The sequence below is a fragment of the Bos taurus genome, chromosome 8, assembly GCF_002263795.3.
Source record: "Bos taurus isolate L1 Dominette 01449 registration number 42190680 breed Hereford chromosome 8, ARS-UCD2.0, whole genome shotgun sequence".
Classification (NCBI taxonomy): Eukaryota; Metazoa; Chordata; class Mammalia; order Artiodactyla; family Bovidae; genus Bos; species Bos taurus.
Genome location: NC_037335.1, coordinates 59,831,222 through 59,855,594, shown reverse-complemented (window position 1 = coordinate 59,855,594; position 24,373 = coordinate 59,831,222). Strand labels below are relative to the sequence as shown.

Sequence of the window (24,373 nt, the reverse complement as noted above, 5' to 3'; positions counted from 1 at the left end):
CATTAAGTTTGTGGTAGTTTGTTATAGCAGTGATAGGAAATGAATGCACCATCCTTTTGATTTAGGAGACAAGCATTTGCTTTCCACAGGTTTTATTAGAAATATTCATTTTTAAAAATATCTTTGGAGGTTTAAAAGGAAGTGGTGTAATGAACAGGACAGTCTTCAGCTGCCCCTCGGATTCCTCTGACCAGCTTCTCTGCGTATTCTCCAAGTGGCAGGCCTCTAGGCAACAGTCTCTGTGACCTCTGCTGGGTGGTAGCTAACACTGCCTTTGGTCTCACTTAGATGTCTACACGACAGGGAAGCCTAATCAGAAATCTCACCAGGGATGAGCTCATTTGCATGCAATTTGCATGGAGCTGCTCTGGATTCCACTTGGGGAGGTGGGGGCTGGGCCTGAGGGAGAGGGTCAGTATAATACCTTTGCTGCCTTCTCATTTGCACAAGGAAGGCGATGCTGGTAACAGCAAAGAGGAGGCCAAAAACCAGGGCCAGGATGTCGCCTGGAGGGAGGAGGAAAGAGACTGCCTCAGGGAGTGAAGAAGAGCCCGTAGGATTCCCTCAGAGAGGCTTCCACCAGCACCCCACCCCACCAGCTCCGTCCGAAGTTCCGCCGCTGCTCCCTGTGTCTCCAGCAGGGGCCAGCTAAGGGAAGGGGGTGGGTACACAAGGAGGGGTAAGATAAGCACCCTTTTCCTCCTTAAAGACAAAAGAGGTGGCTTGGGAAGGAGGATTGGAGGAGTTTTTTGAGCTTCATTCTGACCAACTCTTGCTCTGGGGATGACAGGGTAAGCCCACCTTGATCCAACACTATCCTATTGGGTTTGGAGTCTGTTCTACAGAAACGCAGAGGTAGCAGTGGTGGTCCTGACTAGCCCCTGGCTGAACAGTGCCAAGGAAGGGGGCACAGACTCACCAGCAGCGAGACAGGAATTCAGGTGGACTGAAGATAAAAAACAGATGTTAGAGCTGGGGGCTGTGACCACCAGTGACAGACAAGTGAGGACACAAGACAGGATGCAGGCCCTGTGGCTGGAGAGGGGGTCCCAGCATCAGTAGACAAAGTGGCACCTGGTTCAACAGTCCTAGGGCTGCCATCCACGCCAGCGGGGAAGGAGGCCTCAATTATTCGCCCATTCAAAGGCTGCGTAGCTCGGAAGTTCAGCTGCAGCCGAGAGTCATCAGGTCCCCACAGGGAGTCAGAGAGGGTGTGGAGCTGGGGAGGACAGCAGACAGTGGGGGGTGGGCTCATAACACAGAAGCAAATGGGTCACAGGCTTACTGTCCACGTCCCCCACTTCCCCCACACGGCCCCTTCATCTCTTTCTGCCTCCTCATCCCCAGTGTCACCACCACACCCCAACCCCACCTGCTTAGCACTCAGCTTCACTGTCTGGTTGAACACAGTCCAGATGACCCCCTGGGCACAGGGGGGTGTGGTGAGAGACCCCTCATATCGGAAGTAGCGGCTGAGGTCAGAGGGCAGCAGTGCAGATACATCCAGTCCTGGGACCCAAGTCTCAGAGTCTGTGGAGAGGATGTGTGCTGGGGTCCAACCTATCTTGACTTCCCCTCATACACACACCAAAGCTCTGGGGTAGAGGGATACATTTTTATTTTTTATTTTTTTTCCCTAGCACTTGTCCCCCTCTGTCCCCATTCGGCTCCAGCCATATACTGCTGGTCAATGGTCTGACCTTCCTGAGCTGAGCCACAGGGGTGCAGGGGGTGCCTCCCTGCCAGAGGGCAGGGACTACAACTCAGGAGCTACTTTTTCGGGCCCTTGAGATCTGCTCAGAAGCCAGCTGGTGGGATGAAGGTTGGCCCTGGGTCACAGCCTGGCTGGGGATACATTTTTAAATCCCAGAAACCAAGCTGACCCAACTCCCTCAGACTATTTCTTCACTGAGTATATCCCTTCCTATAACTCAGCACAGGACATGACTCGGTAGAAAGTAAAAGGCTTTGGGGGCTCACAGAGTAAGAGAACTGCTACCTTGGCCCTTCTTCTGAGTCTTCACTCTTACTTTGTATACTGTGACAACATGCTGGAATGCAGATGTAAGCCAAGAGTGAATCAAAAGAGAAAATGAGTAATTTTCTGAATAATTTGTAATTTGAATAATTTGTAAGTAAATACCTATAACTATAAAAGACAAGACACAAAAATTCAAAAAGCATAGTTCTCTTTAGTTTAGCAAAATGTAAGATCCAGCTGGGTGAAGTTTAAAATGACCTAGAGTGACTAAGAAGGACAAGAAGATTTCCAACATTATTTACAAATTTAAAATATTTGATGCTGGGCTCCCTGGTGGCTCAGTGGTAAAAGAACACCTGCCAACGCAGAGGACATAGGTTCAATCCCTTGCCGGGGAAAGATCCCACATGCTGCGGAGCAACTAAGCCCGTGCACCACATTGAGCCTGTACTCGAGAGCCTGGAACCGCAACTACTGAACCTGCACCCTGCAAATACTGAAGCCCACATGCCCTAGAGCCTGTGCTCCACGAGAGAAGCCACTGCAATGAGAAGACTGCATACTGCAACTACAGAAAAGCCCCCACTTGCTGCAACTAGAAAAAGCCTGCACAGTAGTGAAGACCCAGCACAGCCAAACATAAATAAAATTATTAAAAAAAATAAAGTCAAATATTTGATGCTTTGAAGGAGTAAGAGTTCTCAAGAAAAATTTTAGCTCTCCAGACTCAACCCCTGGAGTTCCAAACACTGTTTTTTGGTTTTATTTGGTTTTCATCTTATCTTGGTTTCTGTTTGGTTTTTAAACAAAAAATCTATGGGCAGCAGTTAGCTTTGCCTGTTTGCTGTGTTCTGCTTCATAGTTATTATCAAGGTCACAGTAAGCCAGTTCATACTGCAACCCCCTTCTCTGTGGGAGGTAGTCCTTCTCCATCCTCAGACCTGAGGCTCCCCAAGGATGGTTCTTTGTGACAAGGGTATCAAGAGTAGGAGCCAGACCAACAAACTGACCTTTCTCGGTGATTTCTCCCAAACGTGACAGCAACTGTTCATAGGCACTGTTTTCTTCTGGGCCTTCCTAGGAGGTGACAGTGCAAGACAGATGAATGCATGCATCTAGAGTCATGGCTGGAGGCCTATAGGTGATTCGGATTCCCACAATCCTCCCCCATTCCCCAGCTCTGAGAATGCTGGGGAAACACAAAATCTTATGTATTATTACTCAAAGTCCATTTACTTCTACTTTGCAAACTGACCTAACTAGGTGGACTCATTTTCAGTGGCAAATAGGAGGAAGAGGAGGATGCGGGGCCATTTTACTAGGATACAAGGCTCTCAACGATGGGCTCTACTTACTTTTCCAGGCTCACTTATCACTAACTCTATACATATTCTGTGGTCCTGCCACAGACAACCCCAATAACCTTTGTATTCATGGTACCTCTGCATTCACCTTAATAATTCATGAGTTTGACTTTTGGAGCCAGGACACGCTATTTCCAAGGTGCTTCTCTGCAATGCTGTGAGGCTGGTGTTAATGAGTCAGGGAGGCAGTGAGTCTAACAGGTGTCTCACCATCCTTCCTTTCTATTAGCCTCTTCTAATCATTGTGTTTGTACCTTTGATCAGTACAAGTCCAAAGAAGTCAAATGCTTCTCTAGACTCAGTGCATTCTGCAAAGGGGAAATTATGGGTTATAAAAGTATTAGAGAAAGGACTCTTCCTTTTGACCATTCCCCACATGTGCCATTCCCCAAATGGGCCATATTCTGAGTCTTTGTGTGTACTGTTTGCTCTGCATAGAATATCTCTTTTTCTTTCGCACTAGCAAAGGCTTCAAGTTTTACCTCCTCTGTGAGGCCTTCCCTGACTACCTCTTTGACTATGTGTCCTCTGTATATGTCTACCCTGTTAGCCTCCCTCACTGGCTGCGGGGAGACAGGATCAACGGTTTCGGGATCTTTTTTTGTGGCCCAGAGCCTGGCTCACAGTGGGCGTTAATCAAAGAACTAATGAGTGAAGATGACAGTCAGGTGCAGGGATGGGAGTTTCTGGGGCAAGATATTCTGAGCCCGAGGGCGTAGGAAAGCAGAGGTGGGGAGTGTCCAGGGCTGGTACCTGCAGAAAGGCGGCCAAGACGGCCAAGCCCCCTGGGCGCCCCAAAGCCTCGTCAAATTCCTCAAATGCAGTGCTGAGGTGAACCACGTGAATCTGGAAAAGACACAGTAGGAGTGGGCGAGATCCCTTACCCGGCACTCCACTTCGACCCTTCGCGGACAGCTGCGCGCTCACCTCGGCAGGAAAACGGTGACCATCAACCGTGTGTTCCGAGCCCGGGCGACCCGCGGCCCCCCAGTGCAAATGTAACTGCAGGGCCCGGTACTCCTGCCCGGGACCCAAGGCCATCTTCAGCCCGGAAGGCAGACTCAGCTGCACTGTGTGGTGAGAGGCAGGTGAACCGGGGCCCGCCCCACCCTCAGCCTAACTTCCAATCACCGTCCCCTCATCTCCAGGTAGACTCCGCCCCTTCCCCGAGGCTCCCCCGGGAGGCCACCTCACCGGTGTGGCCGTTGTTGCACAGGCGCAGTTTTGGTTGTGGCGGGAGCTCAAAGCCAAGGAATTCCAGGGGGCGCAGGGCTGGACAAAACGCAGTGAGCTCCGGGCGGATGTCTACCGGGGATTGAAAGCGGCCAGCGCAGGCTGGGGACACCTGGGGCCATGGCGGAGCGCCTGGAGTGGGCAAGTGTGTACAGGAAGTTTGAAGACAAGATCAGGAACTTTTAGGAAAGCGGAGTAGAAAAAGTGATGCGGTCGAGTCAGGAGGCATCCGGGAGGGAAACAGGTAAAGGATGCGGGGATTGGGGTTGGCGGGGGACAGGCAGCGGGTGTTGTCCGGGACTGGCAGATGTGGATGCGAGGTGAGAGGGATGCGTGTGCGGGCATCAGCAGACTGGGTGCCCAGATTGGGTCTGTGTAGGGGTGGGTGTCTCACCTCCATAGCGCCAATGACTGTGGCCATCCCCTGCATAAATGAGAAGAATGAAGAGGCTGATCTTTGAGCCCAGTCCCTCCCCAGCGGCCAAAAAGAGGTGGGTCGTCCTCACTAGCAGCGTTCACAAACTCAGATTCTTACAAAAGCATAGCAGGTAACAGAAACACCAGAATCAGGCACAATAGGTTGCAGCCAGATAAAAGGCCATAGCTTGATGGGCCACACAAAGATTCTACTAGCCCACTTGCAACCACTGTCTTAGGGTCTGTAAAGTGGGTGGAGACCTCAGTTCCCAGGCCCAGGTTAGTAGACCATCTTTCTCCTTTAGAAATCCCTCCTCCCCACTCTCCCTGTTTCCTTTCTGATCTCCACCTCCTTTTCCAAAGTTCCTGGCTTGAGGGTCAAGAAACCAGGTTCCTCTACCTGCTGTTTCCTGCTTCCTAGGTCTCACTTTCCTCATCTGTAGACTGAAGATGCGGTGATTTCTACAAACCCTTCCTGCTCTTCCTCTGGTACCAGCCCCCCTCCTTCCTCTCCTGTCTCTTCATACTTTGCTCTCCACATTCTGATCTTTTTTTCCTCTCCAACCTCCCCCTTTCTTTTCTGTCTCTTCCTGCTTACCTCTCTCCATCTGTGTCCCTTTTTTTTTTTGTCTCTTCATCTAGCTCTGAAAGGGAGTAAGGGGCTAGTGGCAAGGGAGCTCCTGGGGTTGGGAAAAATCACTGTCAGAGCACAGGCTCCTCTTCTTCCCTGAATAATCCCTCCCTGGGCTGGGGTTTAATGAGGGGGAAGCACCAACCTCCTGGAGCCTAGGTTTGCAGAGCTGATGACCACTTACCTTTTTCATCTCTGTGGGCGTTATTCTGGGGGCCTTCAGTGTCCCTGGGTGCCTCAACAGTTGGTAGATCCTCTAACTTCAGAGAATTCTCTTCTCCTGGGTCTGTCTTCAATCCAGGTAGGTCCTCTTCTTCAGGTGAGTCCTCCTCTTCAGGTATATCCTCTTCACTGGGCAGGTCCTCCTCACCAAGTGGATCATCTTCTCCAGATGAATCTCCTCCCGTGGTGGGAGCACCCTGCATCCAGAGCAGCTTCTGGGGATGGGCAGGCACCAGAAGGAGCAGTAACAGCAGCAATTGCACAGCTGGGCCTGGGGCAGGGGCCGGAATCCACAGAGGGAGCCGGGGGCTGGGGCACAGGGGAGCCATGTGGCTGACTGTGGGGTGTCCTGGGACACAGTGTGTACGGGCTGTACGTGCATAGGAAATAGGAGGTGGGTGGGGGAGGAGCAAGCCTGGAGGGGAGCAAGCTGACTCACAGAAGGGCCTTTTGGAGATGGAGCCAAAGTCCTGTGGGTCTAACTGGCCCTGTGCCCCCTCCCCGATAGCAAGATGGGAATGGGGTGGAGTGAGGGGCAGGTATGTGCCCAGCCAGAAGGTTATCGGGGTCATGGGCTCAGCCTGGAACCCAAGGCACCACCTGGCACTATACAGGTTCTCTCTGGCACCGCCCGACTGCTAGTCAGCCAGCTTCAGCTAACCCTGGCTTGTTTCCCAGCCCCAGGCAGCTGGGGCCCCCACATCCTCTGGCTGAGAGGGGAAGCTGCCCATATATACATCCCTGGCTGGGCTAGGGAGCAGGTAAAGGGGTAGGGAAAGCTCCTGGGGGAGTCTGGGGGTGGGAGAGTGGATGGATGGATAGATGGGATGTGAATTTGAATATGAATGGACAGCTGCATATATTCATGAGTCTCTGATGGGTTAAAACTGAATGTAATATTCATTGTATTACACCTCTGCTCAAAAACCTTCATTGGCTTCCCACACTCTGCAAAGTATCTTCCATCAGGTCCCTTCAAAATCTTACCCAAGAGACTTTTCCATTTTATCTCCTACTACTTTCCCTCATATTCTAGCCAAATTAAACTATTCGTTTTTTATCCAAACCTTTGACCACTTTTGTTCATCTCTTTCTCGCTGCTGGGAATGCCTTTCGCTCTTCTGTTTATTTAGCATCTACCATATGTCAGGCAGGAGAAGGCAATGGCACCCCACTCCAGTACTCTTGCCTGGAAAATCCCATGGATGAAGGAGCCTGGTAGGCTGCAGTCCATGGGGTCGCTAAGAGTCGGACACGACTCAGCGACTTCATTTTCACTTTTCACTTTCATGCATTGGAGAAGGAAATGGCAACCCACTCCAGTGTTCTTGCCTGGAGAATCCCAGGGACGGGGGAGCCTGATGGCTGCCATCTATGGGGTCACACAGAGTCGGACACGACTGAAGTGACTTAGCATAGCATAGCATATAATAGCATATGTCAGGCTAGAGGTATGGAAACAAGACACAGTCCCTGTCCTGAGGAGCTCACTGTCTAGTGACTGAGGGCAAAACTATCATAATATTTGGAGGAGAGAGATGAATTCTTCCTCAGAAAGTAACACAGAAGTTGGCAAAATCTGATCAGGGTTTAAAGAAGTAGCAGTTCAATTGGTTTAAAAAAAAAAAAAAAAAAGTGGGGGAACTGGGATCCTGGGCAAAAGAGAGATATCAAATACTTTGAGCAGGAGAGTGACAGAATCCATATCTCACACTAGGTTATGTTGGGGGGTAGTGTGGAGCATGGATTTGAGGGTGAAAATGGGTGCAAAGAGGTGAAGAGTGAGAGGACCCCAAGAATGGGCTGGGGGTTCCCAGTCTGCCTATTCACTTAACATTTGGTGAGCCCCCTCCAGTCCTCCAGGCACGGTTCTAGGCCTTAGGGATGCAGCACTCACCTGGAGAACAGCCTCTGCTGTTCTGTAGCTCACATTCTAGGAAGGCCCCAGTGGCTTTGACAAATCAGAAGACAGTAAGGCCATCTCAGGAGATTCTTCTCTGGGGCTCATATTCAGTAGGTATGTACACCATCACGGTTGTATAGGCTAATTAAATATGTTGAAAATTTATAGTCTGGTTTGTAACTAGCCTCTAACTCCAGGGTGCTTCTGCTACCCCACTCCCCTTTGGGGACCCTCCTAGCCTTATGACCTCTTATCTAAAGAAGTAATGCTTGGCACAGAACAGGCTCTGGACACCACTTGAGTGTCCCATCCAGTTTCCACTCTGGATCAGTACTTATATACCCATTACCGTGTTATATAGTTTTACTACCTCTTCTGTGTAACTCCCTTTTATTATTCAAGACTCAGCTCATACAACCACTATGGAGAACAGTATAGAGCTTCCTTAAAAAACTAAATAGAACTATCATACGATCCAGCAGTCCCACACCTGAGCATATGTCTGGAGAAAACCATAATTCAAAAAGATATATGCACCACCCCAATGTTCACTGAAGCACTATTTACAATAGCCAAGACATGGAAGCAACCCAAATATCCATTGACAGATGAGTAGATAAAGAAGGTGGTGGGGGGGGGGTGGCGGGGAGGGGTGTGTGTGTGTAATACTACACAGCCATAAAAAAGAATGAAACAATAACATTTGCAGCAACATGGGTGGATCTAGAGATTCTCATGGTTAAGTAAGTCAGAGAAACAAATACCATGATATCATTTATATGTGGAATCCAAAAAAAAAAAAGATACAAATGAACTTATTTACAAAACAGAAACAGATTCACAGAATTAGAAAAGACACTTATGGTTACCAAAGGGGAAAGGTAGAGGGGAGGGATAAAATAGGAGGTTGGGATTAACATATGAACACTACTATATGGAAAAGGATGGATATATGTGTATGTATAACTGATTCACTTTGCTGTACATCTGAAACTAACAAAAACATTGTATATCAGCTATACTCCAAATATTAAAAAAAAAGACTCAGCTCAAAGGCTATCTCCAGGAAGTCTTGCTTGACCAACTCTACACCACAGGAAGAGATTTCTGGTAACTCTGAACCACCACAGTTCTTTGCCTGCACTAATAATCTTGCTTACCATCCAATTCATATTAAGGTGATTTATGACGTTATATCTGCTCTAATAGCCTCGAGGTTCATAAGGACAGGGTCCAGTATTTGACTGAGTCCATCTGATATTCAACTGTCTTTTATTATTGATCATTTTTCTCTTTTCAGATCACTGTGCCAGGGCTTAAGAAAAACCAGACTAAGATAGCTTCCCTGCCTTCAGGGAGCCCATTGACAATGACCTGTGTATGTCAAACCACAATTATTCCAGGAGTGGGGCATCACATTTCTACAGCACCCTAAACTGTGTGCCTTGTCAGAGTGACTGTCATACGGTATGCCAAAACGTGTACGGTTGAACAGCTGTACTCCAAGCGGTCATCTTAGGAGCCAATCAGTCTACCAATCTAGGTTGCCATTTCTGGAGCTAAATTAAGAGCCATCCATGGCAATCCAAGCAGGCACTCCTGATGGTCAGCTCATTGCCTGGGACAGCTGTGTTGTCAGGACCTTGGTTGGACCCAGACACACGGAAGGTACATGATAATATTTAAATTAGATAGGCCTGGATAAGACAGAAGGGGATAATGACTATGGGGGAGTCATGGGAAGGACAGAGATAGGAACACCATGCTACCTGAAGTCTGAAGTTTGCATGTCCAGAACTTTCTCCAGCACCAATCATAGTTTTATTCCATATTCCCTTTCCAAATGTTTTGAATGTTTCCATCTTTTTCTGTTTTAGATCTCTGTCGGGTCTCCTTGTACACTTCTCTGTGGTGTCTCCACACGTCTCCCCTCCGTCTCTGCTGCTTTTTCTCAGTATTTCAGAGTCCAGATCTACATCGAGGTGTAGCTCTGTGCTCTGGCTCCCTAGTTTCCCAAGTGCCATTCTCCATGGGTGCTGTCTCTTGAGCTCTCCGTCTCTGTGTGTGACTATGTCTCTGGTCTGGGTGGGGAACATGGACTCTGATCCTGGATCGAGCCTTTGCAACTGGGAGTCTGCCAAACTCTAGAACAGGTTTGAGCTCCCAGAGTCTTGTTTCCTGGGTCTCCCTAGGTTGGGACAGAGTGTACTCAGGGCTGATTGACTGGGTCACCCCCCTTCTCCTGTCTTGGCCTGGCACACATTTCTCTGTGGTTGCTTAAGGCCAAGTCTTTGGTCATTAGGGTCTGTGTCTTAAGACATCGAGAGCCATGTCTCTGCTTATCCCATGGCTGCAGAGAAGGGAGCTATGTACCAGGGAAGCAGGAGAAAAATCCCCCTATTCCCCAGACATGGACCAGAAGCAAAGACAAATCACAGCCCTTGTAGGGCTCTGGGGACTGCCCTGTAGTCCGAGCCCACCTCACCATCTGTATTATTTTCCTATGACTGCTGTAACAAATTTCCACAAACTGGGTAGCTTAAAGCAACCAAGATTTATTCTCTCATAGTTCTGGAGGTGAAGAGTCTGAAATTAAGGTGTTGGTAGGGTCCCGTTCCTTCTGAAGGTTCAAAGGCCTCTTTCAGCTTCTGGTGGCTCCAGGTATTCCTTGGCTTGTGGCTGCATAACTTCAATCTGTGCTTCCAACTTCACATGGACTTCTCTTGTCCATGTGTCTTCTACTGGCTGTTGCTTTTTTTTTTTTTTTGACAGGTAAGGAGATTTATTTAGAGGGAACACAGTTCACAGACAGAGTGTGGGCCATCTCAGAATGTGAAAGCAGCCCTGGTTGTCTCTTATAGGAACACTTATCATTGGATTTAGGACCCACCAGGATAATCCCAGAGAAGGCAATGGCACCCCACTCTAGTACTTTTGCCTGGAAAATCCCATGGACAGAGGAGCCTGGTAGGCGGCAGTCCACGGGGTCGCTAAGAGTCAGGCACGACTGAGCGACTTCACTTTCACTTTTCACTTCCATGCATTGGAGAAGGAAATGGCAACCCACTCCAGTGTTCTTGCCAGGAGAATCCCAGGGACGGGGGAGCCTGGTGGGCTGCCGTCTATGGGGTCGCACAGAGTTGGACATGACTGACGTGACTTAGCAGCAGCAGCAGCAGGATAATCCAGGATGATCTTAAGATTCTTAATTTAACTGCATCTACAAAAACCCTTTTTCCAAATAGGGTGACATTCACAGGTTTGAAGAGTTAGGACACAGGCTTGTCTTTATGGGTGTCACCATTTAGCCCACTGTACCATCAGCCATTTTGGAATTGAACACACAGGGTGATGAGCTGGAGACCTTCATGCCTTCTGCCTACATCTCTCTTCATGTTGTAGGCAATTTCATCTACTCCCATGGCTTCTGTAAACTGATGACAGCCAAGTATCCCCAGGTTGGACTCTGCTCATTTCAGATATATAACCACCTGCCTAATGGATGTCCCCACTTGGATCTCCCACAAGTATCTCAAATTCAACAGGCCTCTAGTCAAATTCCTCTGTCCCCAAAACTACTTCTTCCACCCTCTACCAAGTGGTGTAAGTCAGAAACCTGGTACCATCTTTTCTTGCCTTGTTTTCCTTGATGGGTTTGAACCTAGGTGGGGCCAATCAGAATGAAGCTCTGTGTTTCAAGTATTTGATGACTAAGGGAACTCACTTTCATTTTGTCCAAACATGGATAAGGAAGCACACAACCTCTGGAACTGTGGGGAGCCACCTTGTAACTCCAATGGAAGCCAGCCTTAAGATGAAGATAAAACCATGAAAGACAGAGGAACTGTGGAATGCAGTCCTTGGGGCTAAACTAACCCTAGAGCCTATATCTGGACTGTAATCTGTATCTGGACTTTTCAGTTACATGAGCCAATAAATTATTGTTAAGCCACTTTGAATTGATTATTTGTGACATAGTCTTACTGATATAAATTCCCTCTATAGCCTGTGTCTATGTCTCCAGTCTCTTCTCATCACAATCTCCTTTGCAATCTGTGCTCCAGTCTTATTAAACTTCTAGCAGTTTCTTGAATGCATCACGTGTGTGTGTGTGTGTGTTTTATCTCCAATCCCTTATCCATGCTATTTTTTTGTCTACCTCACCCACACTGCCAGCTCTGCCTAGTCAAGTTTTGTTCTGTTTATTCTCCTGGCATCCTTCAGTTCACATGTTACTTCCTGAGAAGCCTCCCTGACCCCTAGATTAGGGTCAGTCCCTTCCTCCTGCATGCATAGAAGCCTGTATTTCCTTTGTAATGTGTATCTCACTTTATGGTGACTCCTTACCATGTCTGTCATGCTGGACTAAAAGCATTCATAAGGGCATGGGTCACATTTCTCTTATTCCCCATCTTCATGCCTAGCATAGGACCTGATGCATGAGAGGCATTTAGTATTTTTTAAATATTGATTTATGTGGCTGCTTTGGGTCTCAGTTGCGGCACGTGGGGTCTTTGTTGCTTGTTGTAGGATCTTTCGTTGGGGTCCATGAACTCTCTAGTTGTGGTGTGCAGGCTTTGCAGTTGCGGTGCTCAGGTTTAGTTGCCCTGCAGCATGTGGGATCTTAGTTCCCCAACCAGGGATCAAACCCATGTCCCCTGCATTGCATGGTGGATTCTTAACCACTGGACCACCAGGGAAGTCCCAAGGCATTTGATTTTTGTGGAATGACTGGTGGTTATTGTTTAAAGCATCCTGAGAGCTTCTCCAGCAGCCAGTTGGTTGAAAGCAGAGATTAAGGGTAATTAAATGATAGAGAAAAAAAAAAAAAACATTTTTTTGGGGGGGGCTGTGCCACACAGCTTACAGAATCTTAGTTCCCTGACCAAGGATTGAACCCGGGCTCCAGCAGTAAAAGCGCTGAGTCCTAACCACTGGACTGCCAAAGAATCACCTTCACTCCTTTATTTTTATTTTTTTAAATAAAGAAAAAAAAAATATATATATATATATTTTTTTAAGAATAGACTTCCCCAGTGGTCTAGTGGTTAAGACTCTACCTTCCAATGTGGGGGGTGTGGGTTCAACCCTTGGTTTGGGAACTAAGATCCCACATGCCACAGGATTTTATTTTAAAAATTTAAAGGATAGAGAGGTTGTTGACTGCCCTCTGATCCTCTTCTTTGTCCCCTGCCCCTTCCTTTAGCTTTAGGGGAGATTGTGGGTTGAGTCAGTTCCAGGCAGACTATAGTGCCTGATTTGCTCTGTGGGACACTTGGTCTCCAGGGAATCAGTTGTCTCCAAGTGTCCTCAGTGTGTCTTGCTCAGCTTTGCCCTCCTCTGCCTCAACAGTTGAATGATTTCCCCACCTGAGCTCACAGTTGACTCTATTCCCATCTCCTCTTCCATCCACCTAAGGTACACTCACACTGGCAGGACACCCAGACACCCTCATTACCGACTGTGCCCCCAGGGGTTATGCTCTGTTCTCATCACCTGGGCTCATGGTGATGCCAGTTATCATGAGATGACCTGTCCCCTTTCACCCTGCAGCTCTGTGTGTGGACTGTCCGACGTTCACCTGAGGCAGTGTAACCAGTGCTCCACCTATATGGTATCACCAGTTCCTCTGTGACCTGTCCAAGGTACAGTCTGACCCAAACTCTCTTGCCTCCACCAAGCCCTTCAAGTTGTTTTTCCCTGATCTAAGTCCAGCATTTCTCTTTCCTCAGAATTCTTAGAATGTCAGAGAGCTAGAGGTGACCTCAGAACCCTGACAATACCCTGGTTTTTGGCTTTGGGCCTGGATTCCTGAGTCCTCAGTGGTAGTAATGGGGCCTAAGGTTTCTAACTAACATTGTGGTTTTTAATAGCACTTTTTTTTTTTTTCTAATTTACATAGTAACACATGCATGCTCGAGCAGAAAACTTGGGAAAAGCAGAAAAGTATAAGGGAATTTTTAAAATCACCCTTTTGATCCCATTCACCCCTTTAACCTTAGTGATCCAGTACCTCTTACAGCTTAGGTGCTTAATAAATATTTGTTGAATGAATTACCTTTGGTCCCATCACCCAGAGATAAAAACCACAACTACCTTTCGATTGTTTATCCTTCCAGTCTTATATTTTGTTGTTGTTCAGTCGCTTAGTCATGGGTTCAGTTGTGACCCCATGGATTGCAGCACGCCAGGCTTCCCTGATTATACCTAAATAGACCGTATTATACAGTTTTATGGCCTGCTTTTTTCCTCTCGGCAATATACTACGTGTTTCCCAAAATTAATGGCTTTTTTACATCATATTACATGCTTTCATATTATTCCTTCAAATGGTTGTACCATAATTTTCCTAGCTAATTCTCTACCACTGGGCATTTAAGTGACTTCCAGTTTTCTGTTGTTACAAACAACATTTTCCCACCCATCCTAGTATATATATTTTTGTCCGCATAGTGGTTTTTTTAGGATGCATTACTAAAGAAGTGGAATTGCTGGGTCATAAGAGTAAGCACATTTTAAGATATCTCATACATACTGACAAAATGACACTGCTAATTTACCCTCCAGGGCTATTGCCAGTTTTCCAAAAGACCTAACTAAGTAAGGAAAATATAGTACCTTTTAACTCTGACTAGGTAACACAGACTAATCAACTCCAAGGTTTTGTTTTACCTTTGGCCAGAATTACAGCAATTCCGACCCACCACGTTAGTTATTGACATTTGCTGACTGGAAGCTAACTGGCTATCAGGCTTTGGATCAGTATGAAAGGGGGAAACGAGTTAGTGACTTAAAACCGAGGAACTTTTGTCCAGCGGCCAAAATATTCAAAACCTGGTGACCCGTGAGGATTCTTAATGATAAAAGGACTGGGGACAGCTGGACCCCAGCATTTGGCATGGGTCCACGACAGAAGCTCAATTCTACAGGTGGGACACTGCGACCCTGCCAGTGTCTAAATCCCTAAGTATCCTGACTCAAAGTCCAGGCTGCTGTCCCAACTTCAGTTCAGTCGCTCAGTCCTGTCCGACTCTTTGCGACCCCATGAATTGCAGCACGCCAGGCCTCCCTGTCCATCACCAACTCCTGGAGTTCACTCAAACTCACGTCCATCGCGGTGATGCCATCCAGCCATCTCATCATCTGTCGTCCCCTTCTCCTCCTGCCCCCAATCCCTCCCAGCATCAGAGTCTTTTCCAATGAGTCAACTCTTCGTATGAGGTGGCCAAAGTATTGGAGTTTCAGCCTCAGCATCAGTCCTTCCAAAGAACACCCAGGGCTGATCTCCTTTAGAATGGACTGGTTGGATCTCCTTGCAGTCCAGGGGACTCTCAAGAGTCTTCTCCAACACCACAGTTCAAAAGCATCAATTCTTCAGCGCTCAGCTTTCTTCACAGTCCAACTCTCACATCCATACATGACCACTGGAAAAACCATAGCCTTGACTAGACGGACCTTTGTTGGCAAAGTAATGTCTCTGCTCCAACTTAGTGCCACTCAAAGGAGGGCCACCCACTTGCCGCACCCTGCCCGGCCCTGGCGGGGGCCGCATACCTACAACGCCTCGCTGGCGCCGACCTAATGCGGTTTAGCGAGCCGCTGCGCACGCCCTCGCCTGCTCACAGCCTCCAGGCGCCAGGGGGCGTACTCCCCTCAAGGGCCCACTCCAGCAGCCCCGCCCCCGGGTCCGGTTGGATTTGAATCTCCGGCGGGCTGCGTCCGGAAGTGGCAACCCCTAAGTCTGGCATGGAGAGCCCGGCCCCCGGTGCCCGGTGCCCGGTGCAAGAGCAGCGTGCCCGTTGGGAGCGGAAACGCGCCTGCACTGCCCGGGAGCTGCTGGAGACCGAGCGGCGCTACCAGGAACAGCTGGGGCTGGTGGCCACGGTGCGAACCCCACAGTCTCCCGTAGGGGGGCGGGGACCCCAGGGAGTGGGAGGGTGCCTACTAGGTCGGTGACCTAGCGGCGCCTTGGCACCAGCCTCCTCTTTCTGCGGACCACATACCGGTATTCTCTCCTTCCGCAGTACTTCGTGGCAATTTTGAGAGCCAAAGGTACCCTGCGACCACCAGAGCGCCAGGCCCTCTTTGGGCCCTGGGAACTCATTTACGGCGCCAGCCAGTGAGTAGAAGGGAAGTGGGGAGAGAGGAGGAGGGAGACCTGGTTTCTGGCAGTGCAGAGAGCTCAGAGTAGGGGAGATCCAGATTCGCATCCAGAATCTGCCAGTTACCTCCCCTGTGGTCTTGACCCAGTGCCTTAATCTGCCCAAGTTCTCCAGCCACTTGCTGTCCAGTCGCTAAATCGTGTGGGAATCTTTGCGACCCCATGGACTACAGCACGCCAGGCTCCCCTTCCTTCACCATTTCCGAGTTTGCTCAGATTCATATCCACTGAGTCTCCTCCCACAAAATGGGGCCGTACTACCTCCAGAGCAGGGTTATGAGAATTAAGAGAGGTGGTGCTTGAGTAGTTCTTGGGCTGCTCTTTTATTGTCCTGACCCACACAGAGAGCTGCTTCCCTACCTCGAAGGAGGGCGCTGGGGACAGGGGTTGGAGGGCTTCTGCAACCACCTGGAGCTCTACACCCAATTTGCTGCCAATGTTGAGAGGTCCCGGACCATCTTGCAGGTAACCTGATAACTTCAAGTCCTTCCCCTTGTCCTTTGTACATTTCCTCTTTATCTGGAGACCCAAACTTCATTCATATTGTTCCTGCATTTATAGAGCCCTGTGGGTACCCAGCCCTATGTTAAGTTTCCAGTAGGGAGACGGGGTTCTCTCAGGAGCATACAGCTTCCTGAGGGCCTGGGATGTGTACACAGAAGAATGCAGTATAAGGAGGTGGCTTCTCTCCCTGCTGCCAACCCTTTCCTCCTCATTCTAGGAGCAACTAAAGAAGAACAAACATTTCCGGAGATTTGTACGACTTCAGGAAGGTCGCCCTGAGTTCGGGGGCCTTCAGCTCCAGGACCTGCTCCCTCTGCCTCTGCAGAGGCTCCAGCAGTGCGTGAACTCACCCCGACTCAGCCAACTTCTCTTAGAATTCTGCATCTGTACGATGGCTGCTCTCAATCTTTGTGGGCTTTCATGGGATCTGTCCCACTGTCTCTCTCCTGGGACAAATTGCTCCTCAAAATTTTCTGCAAGAGTAAATGTGAACTCACTGGAGTATTTGGGCTGTGCAGCCTCAGGCCCTTAGCTGGGATTGTTTAACTTAAGCTGAAGTGAGGGGTCTGTGATAAGGCTAGTAAATAAGGTTTCTGAAGATGAAAGGCTTAGAATTTCTGTCCCTGGGAATGAGTTAAGAACTTATAGTCAGTTGTTTGTAGCATCCTCCTTGGGTTGATTAACTTTCACCTTGGATCTGGTCTGCCTCCCTGACTCTTCAGTGTGGGATGGAAGAGGGCCATATGGAGTGAACCCGGATCTGAGTCCCAGATGGAAGAGGGGGATAAAACAGCCACAGGCAGGTCTTTCCTGGTTCCCCAGCTGAAGTTTGTACAGGGGGTGATCTGTGTCAGGCAGAGGAAATTGTACCCAGCTCTACTTTCCCCTCATAGACTTCTAATTTCAGGTATGAGAATCTCGCTGTTGCTTTGGCTGAAAACACAGGTCCCAACAGCCCTGAACACAAACAGCTCACAAGTATGTTCTTGCTCTTCCACAGCATTTCTTGGAGATTGCTCCTGTTCCCTTTCTGGTTCTGACCTCCAACCATGTATGATATGCCCCAATCTTCCAATGATGTGTATACAATGTTCCTATTGCCCTGCCTCTACTCTTGAAGAAATTAGACTCTGACCCTAGTCATGTCTGGATTAGCCTGTCTTTCACCACCATTCACCCAAAGTCAAAGTTGTGCTGGGAGTGGGGTGTGGAATATCATTCTAGGGGCTGCCCAGCTGATAAGTGAGACTGCCCAGAGAGTCCACACCATTGGTCAGAAACAGAAGAATGAACAGCATCTCCAGCGCATCCAGGCTCTGCTCAGTGGACGGCAAGCAAAGGGGCTTATCTCAGGTAGTCCATGGGTGTGCTTCCCCTCAACCTGCAAACTGCCCTTTTCTCACCCCCATCCTCCCTACTGCCAGCACATACCACCTGCCTCCTATTTTCTCAGCCTCCCTTTCATTTTGTGGGTTGTAGTCCTGAAGCTGTACCAGAATAATGGGTCTCCCACCTCTCAGGTCGCTGGTTCCTACGCCAGGGATGGCTATTGGTGGTGCCTCCCCGAGGGGAGCCTCGGCCCCGAATGTTCTTCCTTTTCTCTGATGCACTTCTCATGGCCAAGCCTCGACCCCCATTGCATCTGCTGCAGAGTGGCACCTTTGCCTGCCGGGCCCTCTACCCCATGGGCGAGTGTCAACTCCACAGGGTCTTTGGCCACTCAGGAGGCCCTTGTGGTGGACTGCTCAGCGTAAGTAACAGGCAAGAGCCCTCGGCAGGGTAGGAAGGGCCCAAAATATACCAAGTGCCTGCGCACCACTCATCTCCTTGGCCTAAGCCCCCCTCATAGGAACTGAGCCACCTGCATTGAGAGCATACCAGGGCTTAGGGTTCATACCTGGTTCTCACTTCAGCCCTAAATCACTGCCATGGAAATAGCAGGGCCTTTGGCTTAAGGCTGGACCTTTCTGAGCCATGTGCTAAGAGGTGATCTCTCTCTAGCTGTCCTTTCCCCATGAGAAGCTACTGCTTATGTCCACAGACCAGGAGGAGCTGTCACACTGGTACCACAGTCTGACTTTGGCCATCAGGTAAGTTGTTTTCCCTCAGGAAGAGTGCTGTGGTGAGGCCCAGGAGCTGGAGATGGCACTTCTGAGCCTATTTCCTGTCTGGAACCCACCCCCACCCCCCAGGCACGCCCCTGTCCAACACCCCAGGTGATTTTGTCAGAATAGAGTGCTCATGCCGGTGCCTGAACTGTTTTCTCTCCACAGCAGCCAGAAGAACTAGCAGAATCTTACAATTCCAGAGTCCAGGATACTGTGGGGATAGGTCAGAATCAGGGGTACAAAGGAATCTTACTAACAAAACACGGACTCTTCATGGTTTGAGAAGAATCATTTTGTGTTTGCCTGAGACCAAGACACACCATGTCCTTTGACCAGCTCTTAAAGAATCAGGACATCAAGTCCGACTCAGCTGAATCAGCTCCGCCAATACAGAGGAGGGGATTTGGGACTGATAAGTTTGGTGCTGTGTCTGTGGACAGCTGTTTATCTATCAAGTTTGCAGCTTTGCAAATGTGGCTGTTTTTATGTTATATATAGTTTCTATAATTTATTTCCCCACCGGATTTTGGTAGTGTTTTCTTTTTTGGAGAAGCCATTTTGTCTCAGCTATGCAATATGAGAAAAGGGATTTTTGTGCCCTTAAGGCTGGCATGACTGTGGCCTCAGGAATACAAATAAAAGAACTGGAGCTCCCTCTATCTTCTTGGCTCCTGCACTGGAAGGCGGCCTCTTTATGTCCTAATAAGGGAAGCTTTTCAAGAAGGCCTGGTTGTTCGTAGGCACCTAGTAAGGGGGGGTGGGTGTGGGTGGGTGTGTGTGTCCAGCTGGAATGGAAAAAGCACACAGGAGCATCCAGTCACAGGAACAGACTCTGTTTTACTAAACCATCCACTGTTTTTCCTTCTTTCCAATGGGGGCTGTGACTGAGGCCCTGTGCTGCAGATTTCCTACATCTTCTCCTTAGCGTGGGCTGCATTTCCCTGGGAGGAGTTAGGTTCCTTGTCCCTGTGTTCCAATTTAGGGGCTCCTCCCAGGCCTGATTGTCACCAGCCTCTTCCTCGTCCTCCTCTATACAGAAGTCCTCAAGAAAGGGTATGCTGGCCTCTGTGAAGGGGGAGATCAGGCATGTTCCAGTTTCAGAGGCTCTGTCTCTACTTCCAGCAGACTCTCACCTCCCAACCCTGTACCTGGTTCTGGAACCTCCACACCCTTGTTCGGTTTGCTGTCTTGTAACAGCTGGTGGATGGTCTGTAGCTTCATGTGCAGAAGCTCCTGCTGGGCTCCAGCCAAGGTAGTCACACTGCAGATATGTCCATTCAGAGGCTGCCCGATCTCCGTCCCCACCTCTTCCACCTACCACAAGCTCTCTCTAGCTACAGGGTCATTGCTCTCCTTACCGCTCAAAAAGCGGGTCCAGCTGGGCCATCAGACTGTTCAGGTGTTGCTCTGTCTGGACAAGCTGTTGTGTCAGCTGCGCCAGGTGTTGCTCTGGGGGTATGGGAGAAAAGAGCAACGGTTACTTACTTTCTGCTGTCCCTTAATCCCCCACCAAGCACAGACCTCTGCAAAACCCACCTGACTGCAATGAATCCTTCTTGTCTGCCTCCTCTTGGAGAACAGCAGCCTCATCTTTCCCCTGCTGTGGAAAAAGGCAACGGGGATACTGCAGCAACAAGGACCTCAATAATCTCAGTCTCCAAAGCCAGATAAAGGCCAAGGATAATTCCAGATAGACAAAACGAGTGGGTTTTTTTTTTTTTTTTTATCTCAGAGAATCACAGTCATATCTATTCCAGCTCCTCATTCAGGACAGGAAGCAATGTCAGTACACCCCATGAGTGGTTGCTGTTCAATCTACTAAAACACCTCCAGGAAGGAGAAGCTCTATTGTTTGATAAAGCTCTGGTTTAGTTTATACACAAAGCCAGACACAGTCCATCGCTATCTTCTTTTCATGGTGCTGAGCAGAGCCTTCCAAAATCATCTTTTCAACATGACAGCCCCTCAGGTATTTGAAGGCAACGGTCGTACTCCCTGTCTTCTCTGATTTAATAGCACCAATGTTTTTCAGTCAGTGCTCATTTGACATGGTTTTCTCTGGGTGCTTTACTCTGGTTTAAGAGATGGCATTACCGACTCAATGGACATAAGTTTGAGCAAACTCTGGGAGACGGTGAAGGACTGGTAAGCCTGACACGCTGCAACCCATGAAGTCGCAGAGTCAGACAAAACTTAATGACTGAACCACAACAATGCTCTTAGAACAGTGCCCTCAAGAAAATTAAGTTTCTTTCAGGCTATACTTGGGTCCAAGAATAGAATTTATCAATCCTTGTTAAATTTCACCATTAAATTCAGCCCCTCATCCTAGCCTGTTAAGTCTACTATGGATCATGATTAGCTAGACCTCCTAGTTTAATGTCATCTCCAAATTGGCTCAGTCCTCTATTTCCCAACGTAAGTGATAGGGCCAGGGCTGAAGAAAAAGCCCTGGGAGGTACTACTTTCCATTTCAACAGTTTTAATTCAACAAAATGTACTGTCAGTTCACATTTCAGGGCCTCCTTCCCGAGGATAACTTGAGACTGCTTAGTTCCTTGAACTCTAAAAACTCTGGCTACAGTAATCAACTGCTTGTGCCAAGCTTGGGAACTCACTAGGAACCGCACTTACTATAGTATGGCCATTTGCTGGGTTCAAATCTTAGGGCCACCAGTTACTATCTCTGAGTGACCTTGAGCAACTGACAACCTCTTCACTGGGTTGTTGGAAGGACTAAATGTAATGGTTACTATTTAAAATTAACCAAGGGCCCTTCACATCTATTACCTCGCGGGATGCTTTAACTAACCCCATCATGTTGGAAAGTCAGGGAACTCCTGTCTTCATTTTACAAAATGACGGGAAAACGTGTCTTGTTCTTGGTACCATGGCGCCCTCATCGAGATTCAGGGCCGGGGCATCCCCACCCCTGGTCGTCCCGCACCTGCAAACACTTGTACAGCACAAAAGCCACGGCGGCCGCGGTGTACAGCGCCCCCAAGGGCAGCGCCCCGGACCGAGCCCGCTCGCGCTGGTTCTTGGACGGCGGCGACTGCCGCCGGGGTTCCGCGGCCGCAGGGCCGACCTGGCCGGCGTCGCCTGAGGAGGAGGGCAGAGGCGGGTCAGTACAGCTGGGGCTTGGGGCCTGGGGGCAGTCCCAGCCTCCCTCCAGCAGCCCTCGCTGGTACCTGGGTGTGCCCGGCGGTCGGGGCTGCGGCGGTCTCCGAGCACCTCGGGCAGCGCAGACACAAGTAGCAGCCCCAGCGTACCCGCAAGCGACACCACGCTCGCCATAGCAGGCCAACACGGGAGACCGCGGGAGACGCCGGCGTTGTCGGACGCACCGGTGCACGCGCACGCAGGCGCGTCCCCCAGCCCCAGCTATTCCCACCCCGGGCCTCCCAGGGAGGTCACGCCCACCTAGCGTGTGGGCGGGGCCAGGCCTTATTTGCATAGGACTGAGGGCTTAGCTTAGTTCATTTGTGAAACTAGTTCATTTCTTATCTCTATATAGGTGTTCTGTTAGCCAGAATGCCTCCAGAAGACTACATTCTTAGAAGGTTATACAGGGAAGTGGTTTTTAATATGCCACACCACCAATCTCCTCACCCTAACTTAAAATAAATGTCCTCCTCGAGCTATAAAGGGCTTGAATGCCCCGGTAAAAGGGAAGTTCGTGCTGAAGGCCTGTTTCCTAGGCTACATACGGAGGACTAGTTCCTTGTTTGCGCCTAGGGGAAAGTCCCCGGACCGTGGGCAGAGAGTGCCACGTGCCCGTGCACGTAGACTTCCCCTGCTTCTCACGACTAAACCCGCCAAGAAGCGATCCTACCCTGGGGGTGGGGAAGCCGAGCGGCGTGTTGCGGGGTGTCATCCGTCAGCTTCTAATAGTTACGCAGGCAGTGCGCCTCCATGCGCACCAACCTCACGGGGCTCATTCTCAGCACGTCTCATTTTAACTTGAGCGACTATATAGCCAGACTGTCTATTAGCTGTCTCCGGGACGTTTCGAAGTCACTCTGTTTCTGCACAGCTAACATCCATATACAACTTTCAGATCTCACTTTCCTCCTGTATGTGCGTGTTCCCTTCATAAGTGGAAGTGAAAGTCGTTCAGTCGTGTCCGACTCTTTGCGACCCCATGGACTATATACAGAACCCTTAACTTCTGGCTTATTCATTAGTGCAGCTATTGTACTTTCTTCAAACCACTATTGCATGTCAGTTATATTTCAATAAACCATTTAAATTACTTAAAATTAACTAATAAACTAAAATTAATTACAAAAATAAAACACAACTAGATTGTAAATTCCATGAGAGCAGGGGCCATATCTCTTTTTCTTTACCATGTTTATTCCAATAGCCTAGCACAGCACCTGACACTAGCAGGCATCAGGTGAATCCTTGTTGAATGAAATTAATGTGTTCAAGACGACCCAAAAGGTAAATATAATTAAAGTTTTTTTTAAAGAATAAGGAAACTAAGGTTCAGGAAGGTTAAGTTTGTAATCAGGTAAGAGGCTGGCAGAGATTTCAACCCTTTTTTGTTTGCATAAGATCTGCCACTCATCACCACCTATCGTCTCTCCTGCTCCTTCTCCAGTCCGAGTTGAGTAATCCTTCTCCTTTCCACACTCTTTTAATTGTCTAGGATACATAGGGCCCTATTCCTAATTAGACCAAGAACTCTTTGAGGGAAGACACCATTTCCCACTCACATTTGTATCTCCAGAGCTTGACATATAAGCAAGCAATCGGTATGTATGTATTAAACAAATGAGGTATAGCTGTGCTAGATAAATGAATGAAATACAGGTATATCTTTTTGTCCTTCCAGAAAGGAAGTGGGCAGGGCAGAGAGAGACCGTCACTCAGGACAGTTGTCCTGTCTAGTGGAATACCCAGAGGCAACCTGGCTTGGCAGTCTAAACCCTGACACTAAGCCAGTTGACATAATCAATGTAAACAAGTGATTCAGGCCAGTTGTAATATGATAAATGGCCCCCAGCTGATTGTTGCCTTTAGGGAATTCGGGCCCACTATTGCCCTTCTGATTTTTTTCCAATAGATCAATGAATCGGGATTTCAAAAAACTGGAACTCCAGTTTTTAAAGGTTGACAGCGAATCAGTGGCATAGGAGTGAGAGTCGCCTCAGTCATGTCCAACTTTTTGCGACCCCATGGACTGTAGCCTGCCAGGCTCCTCTGTCCATGGAATTCTCCAGGCAAGAATATTGGAAGGTGTTGCCATTTCCTTCTTCAAATAAACAGTAAATGAAACAAATAACAGGGCCCAGAAAATAATAATAATAAGGGCCAGAAATTCAGACAGTGAATTATCTCTTTTATTGGAGTTTGTAGATATATATCATGACAATATAAAAAGAGTTAAAATTGAATTTACATTACGGAACAAGAAAGGGTAATGAATTTCTTGGCTACATTATTGTGTTTTTTGAGAAAGGGGTAAAAAATTTGTACCTACATAGTAACCTAGCTGAGTAATGAATAATTTCTTTTTCTAAAGTTAACTTCTGAAAATTTGTCAAAAATAATTTTGGCATATTCATATTCAATAGAGAATATAGCTACATTTGTCAATTTCCACCCATGGTTGATTAAAGAATACCTTTTATTAATTTTCATTTCAAAAAAGTTTCTTTCATATGAAGCAACAGACACACAAATGGGAAAAGAAAGTCTTAAACAAAGGGATGTTTGGCAGAGATTCATAAAAGTTCCATTTCACAGTAAATTCCAGACATTTTCAATATAAACAAAAACTAAGTGGTCACCTAGAATGGCAGAATTAAACTACTCAAGCTCAGTTTACTTGACTTTTC

General features: G+C 48.4%; 3 protein-coding genes, 1 long non-coding RNA gene and 1 other non-coding gene across 9 annotated transcripts; 3 read left to right on the top strand and 2 right to left on the bottom strand.

Annotated features, from left to right (window-relative positions):
• Positions 1-75: 75 nt before the first annotated feature.
• On the bottom strand, positions 76-7,861 carry CA9 (carbonic anhydrase 9). Of its 2 annotated transcripts, XM_002689698.5 has the most exons (11): positions 5,811-7,860; positions 4,973-5,002; positions 4,540-4,710; positions 4,273-4,415; positions 4,099-4,191; positions 2,992-3,058; positions 1,373-1,530; positions 1,075-1,219; positions 920-946; positions 425-506; positions 76-292 (listed from the first exon to the last, which is right to left on the bottom strand). In XM_002689698.5, exons 1-11 carry the CDS (start codon positions 6,418-6,420, stop codon positions 226-228), a joined length of 1,593 nt encoding a protein of 530 aa, XP_002689744.2. In that variant the 5' UTR covers positions 6,421-7,860; the 3' UTR covers positions 76-225. The 2 variants fall into 2 exon arrangements, with proteins under 2 accessions (XP_002689744.2, XP_010806261.1); XM_010807959.3 differs by having other exon boundaries at positions 76-506; positions 5,811-7,861.
• Positions 4,706-11,710, top strand: LOC112447810 (uncharacterized). 2 transcript variants are annotated; one of them, XR_003036063.2, is made up of 3 exons: positions 4,706-4,822; positions 9,052-9,419; positions 11,154-11,710. It is a non-coding gene; the product is annotated as an uncharacterized lncRNA (long non-coding RNA). The 2 variants fall into 2 exon arrangements; XR_009495748.1 differs by having other exon boundaries at positions 9,052-11,710.
• A 3,740-nt stretch (positions 11,711-15,450) lies between these two features.
• On the top strand, positions 15,451-19,183 carry ARHGEF39 (Rho guanine nucleotide exchange factor 39). 2 transcript variants are annotated; one of them, NM_001079800.1, is given in 9 exon segments: positions 15,451-15,635; positions 15,776-15,870; positions 16,257-16,377; positions 16,634-16,752; positions 17,324-17,394; positions 17,641-17,769; positions 17,937-18,166; positions 18,418-18,506; positions 18,690-19,043. In NM_001079800.1, coding segments are annotated over 9 exon segments (1,008 nt in total). In that variant the 5' UTR covers positions 15,451-15,497; the 3' UTR covers positions 18,706-19,043.
• Positions 19,184-19,336: 153 nt separating this feature from the next.
• CCDC107 (coiled-coil domain containing 107) lies at positions 19,337-21,885 on the bottom strand. Of its 2 annotated transcripts, none has more exons than XM_005210081.4 (6): positions 21,716-21,885; positions 21,472-21,626; positions 20,061-20,121; positions 19,883-19,973; positions 19,673-19,785; positions 19,337-19,589 (listed from the first exon to the last, which is right to left on the bottom strand). In XM_005210081.4, exons 1-6 carry the CDS (start codon positions 21,819-21,821, stop codon positions 19,342-19,344), a joined length of 774 nt encoding a protein of 257 aa, XP_005210138.1. In that variant the 5' UTR covers positions 21,822-21,885; the 3' UTR covers positions 19,337-19,341. The 2 variants fall into 2 exon arrangements, with proteins under 2 accessions (XP_005210138.1, NP_001069149.1); NM_001075681.2 differs by having other exon boundaries at positions 19,342-19,589; positions 20,061-20,124; positions 21,716-21,869.
• A 314-nt stretch (positions 21,886-22,199) lies between these two features.
• Positions 22,200-22,480, top strand: RMRP (RNA component of mitochondrial RNA processing endoribonuclease). The gene is given in 1 exon segment (NR_036646.1): positions 22,200-22,480.
• Positions 22,481-24,373: the final 1,893 nt, after the last annotated feature.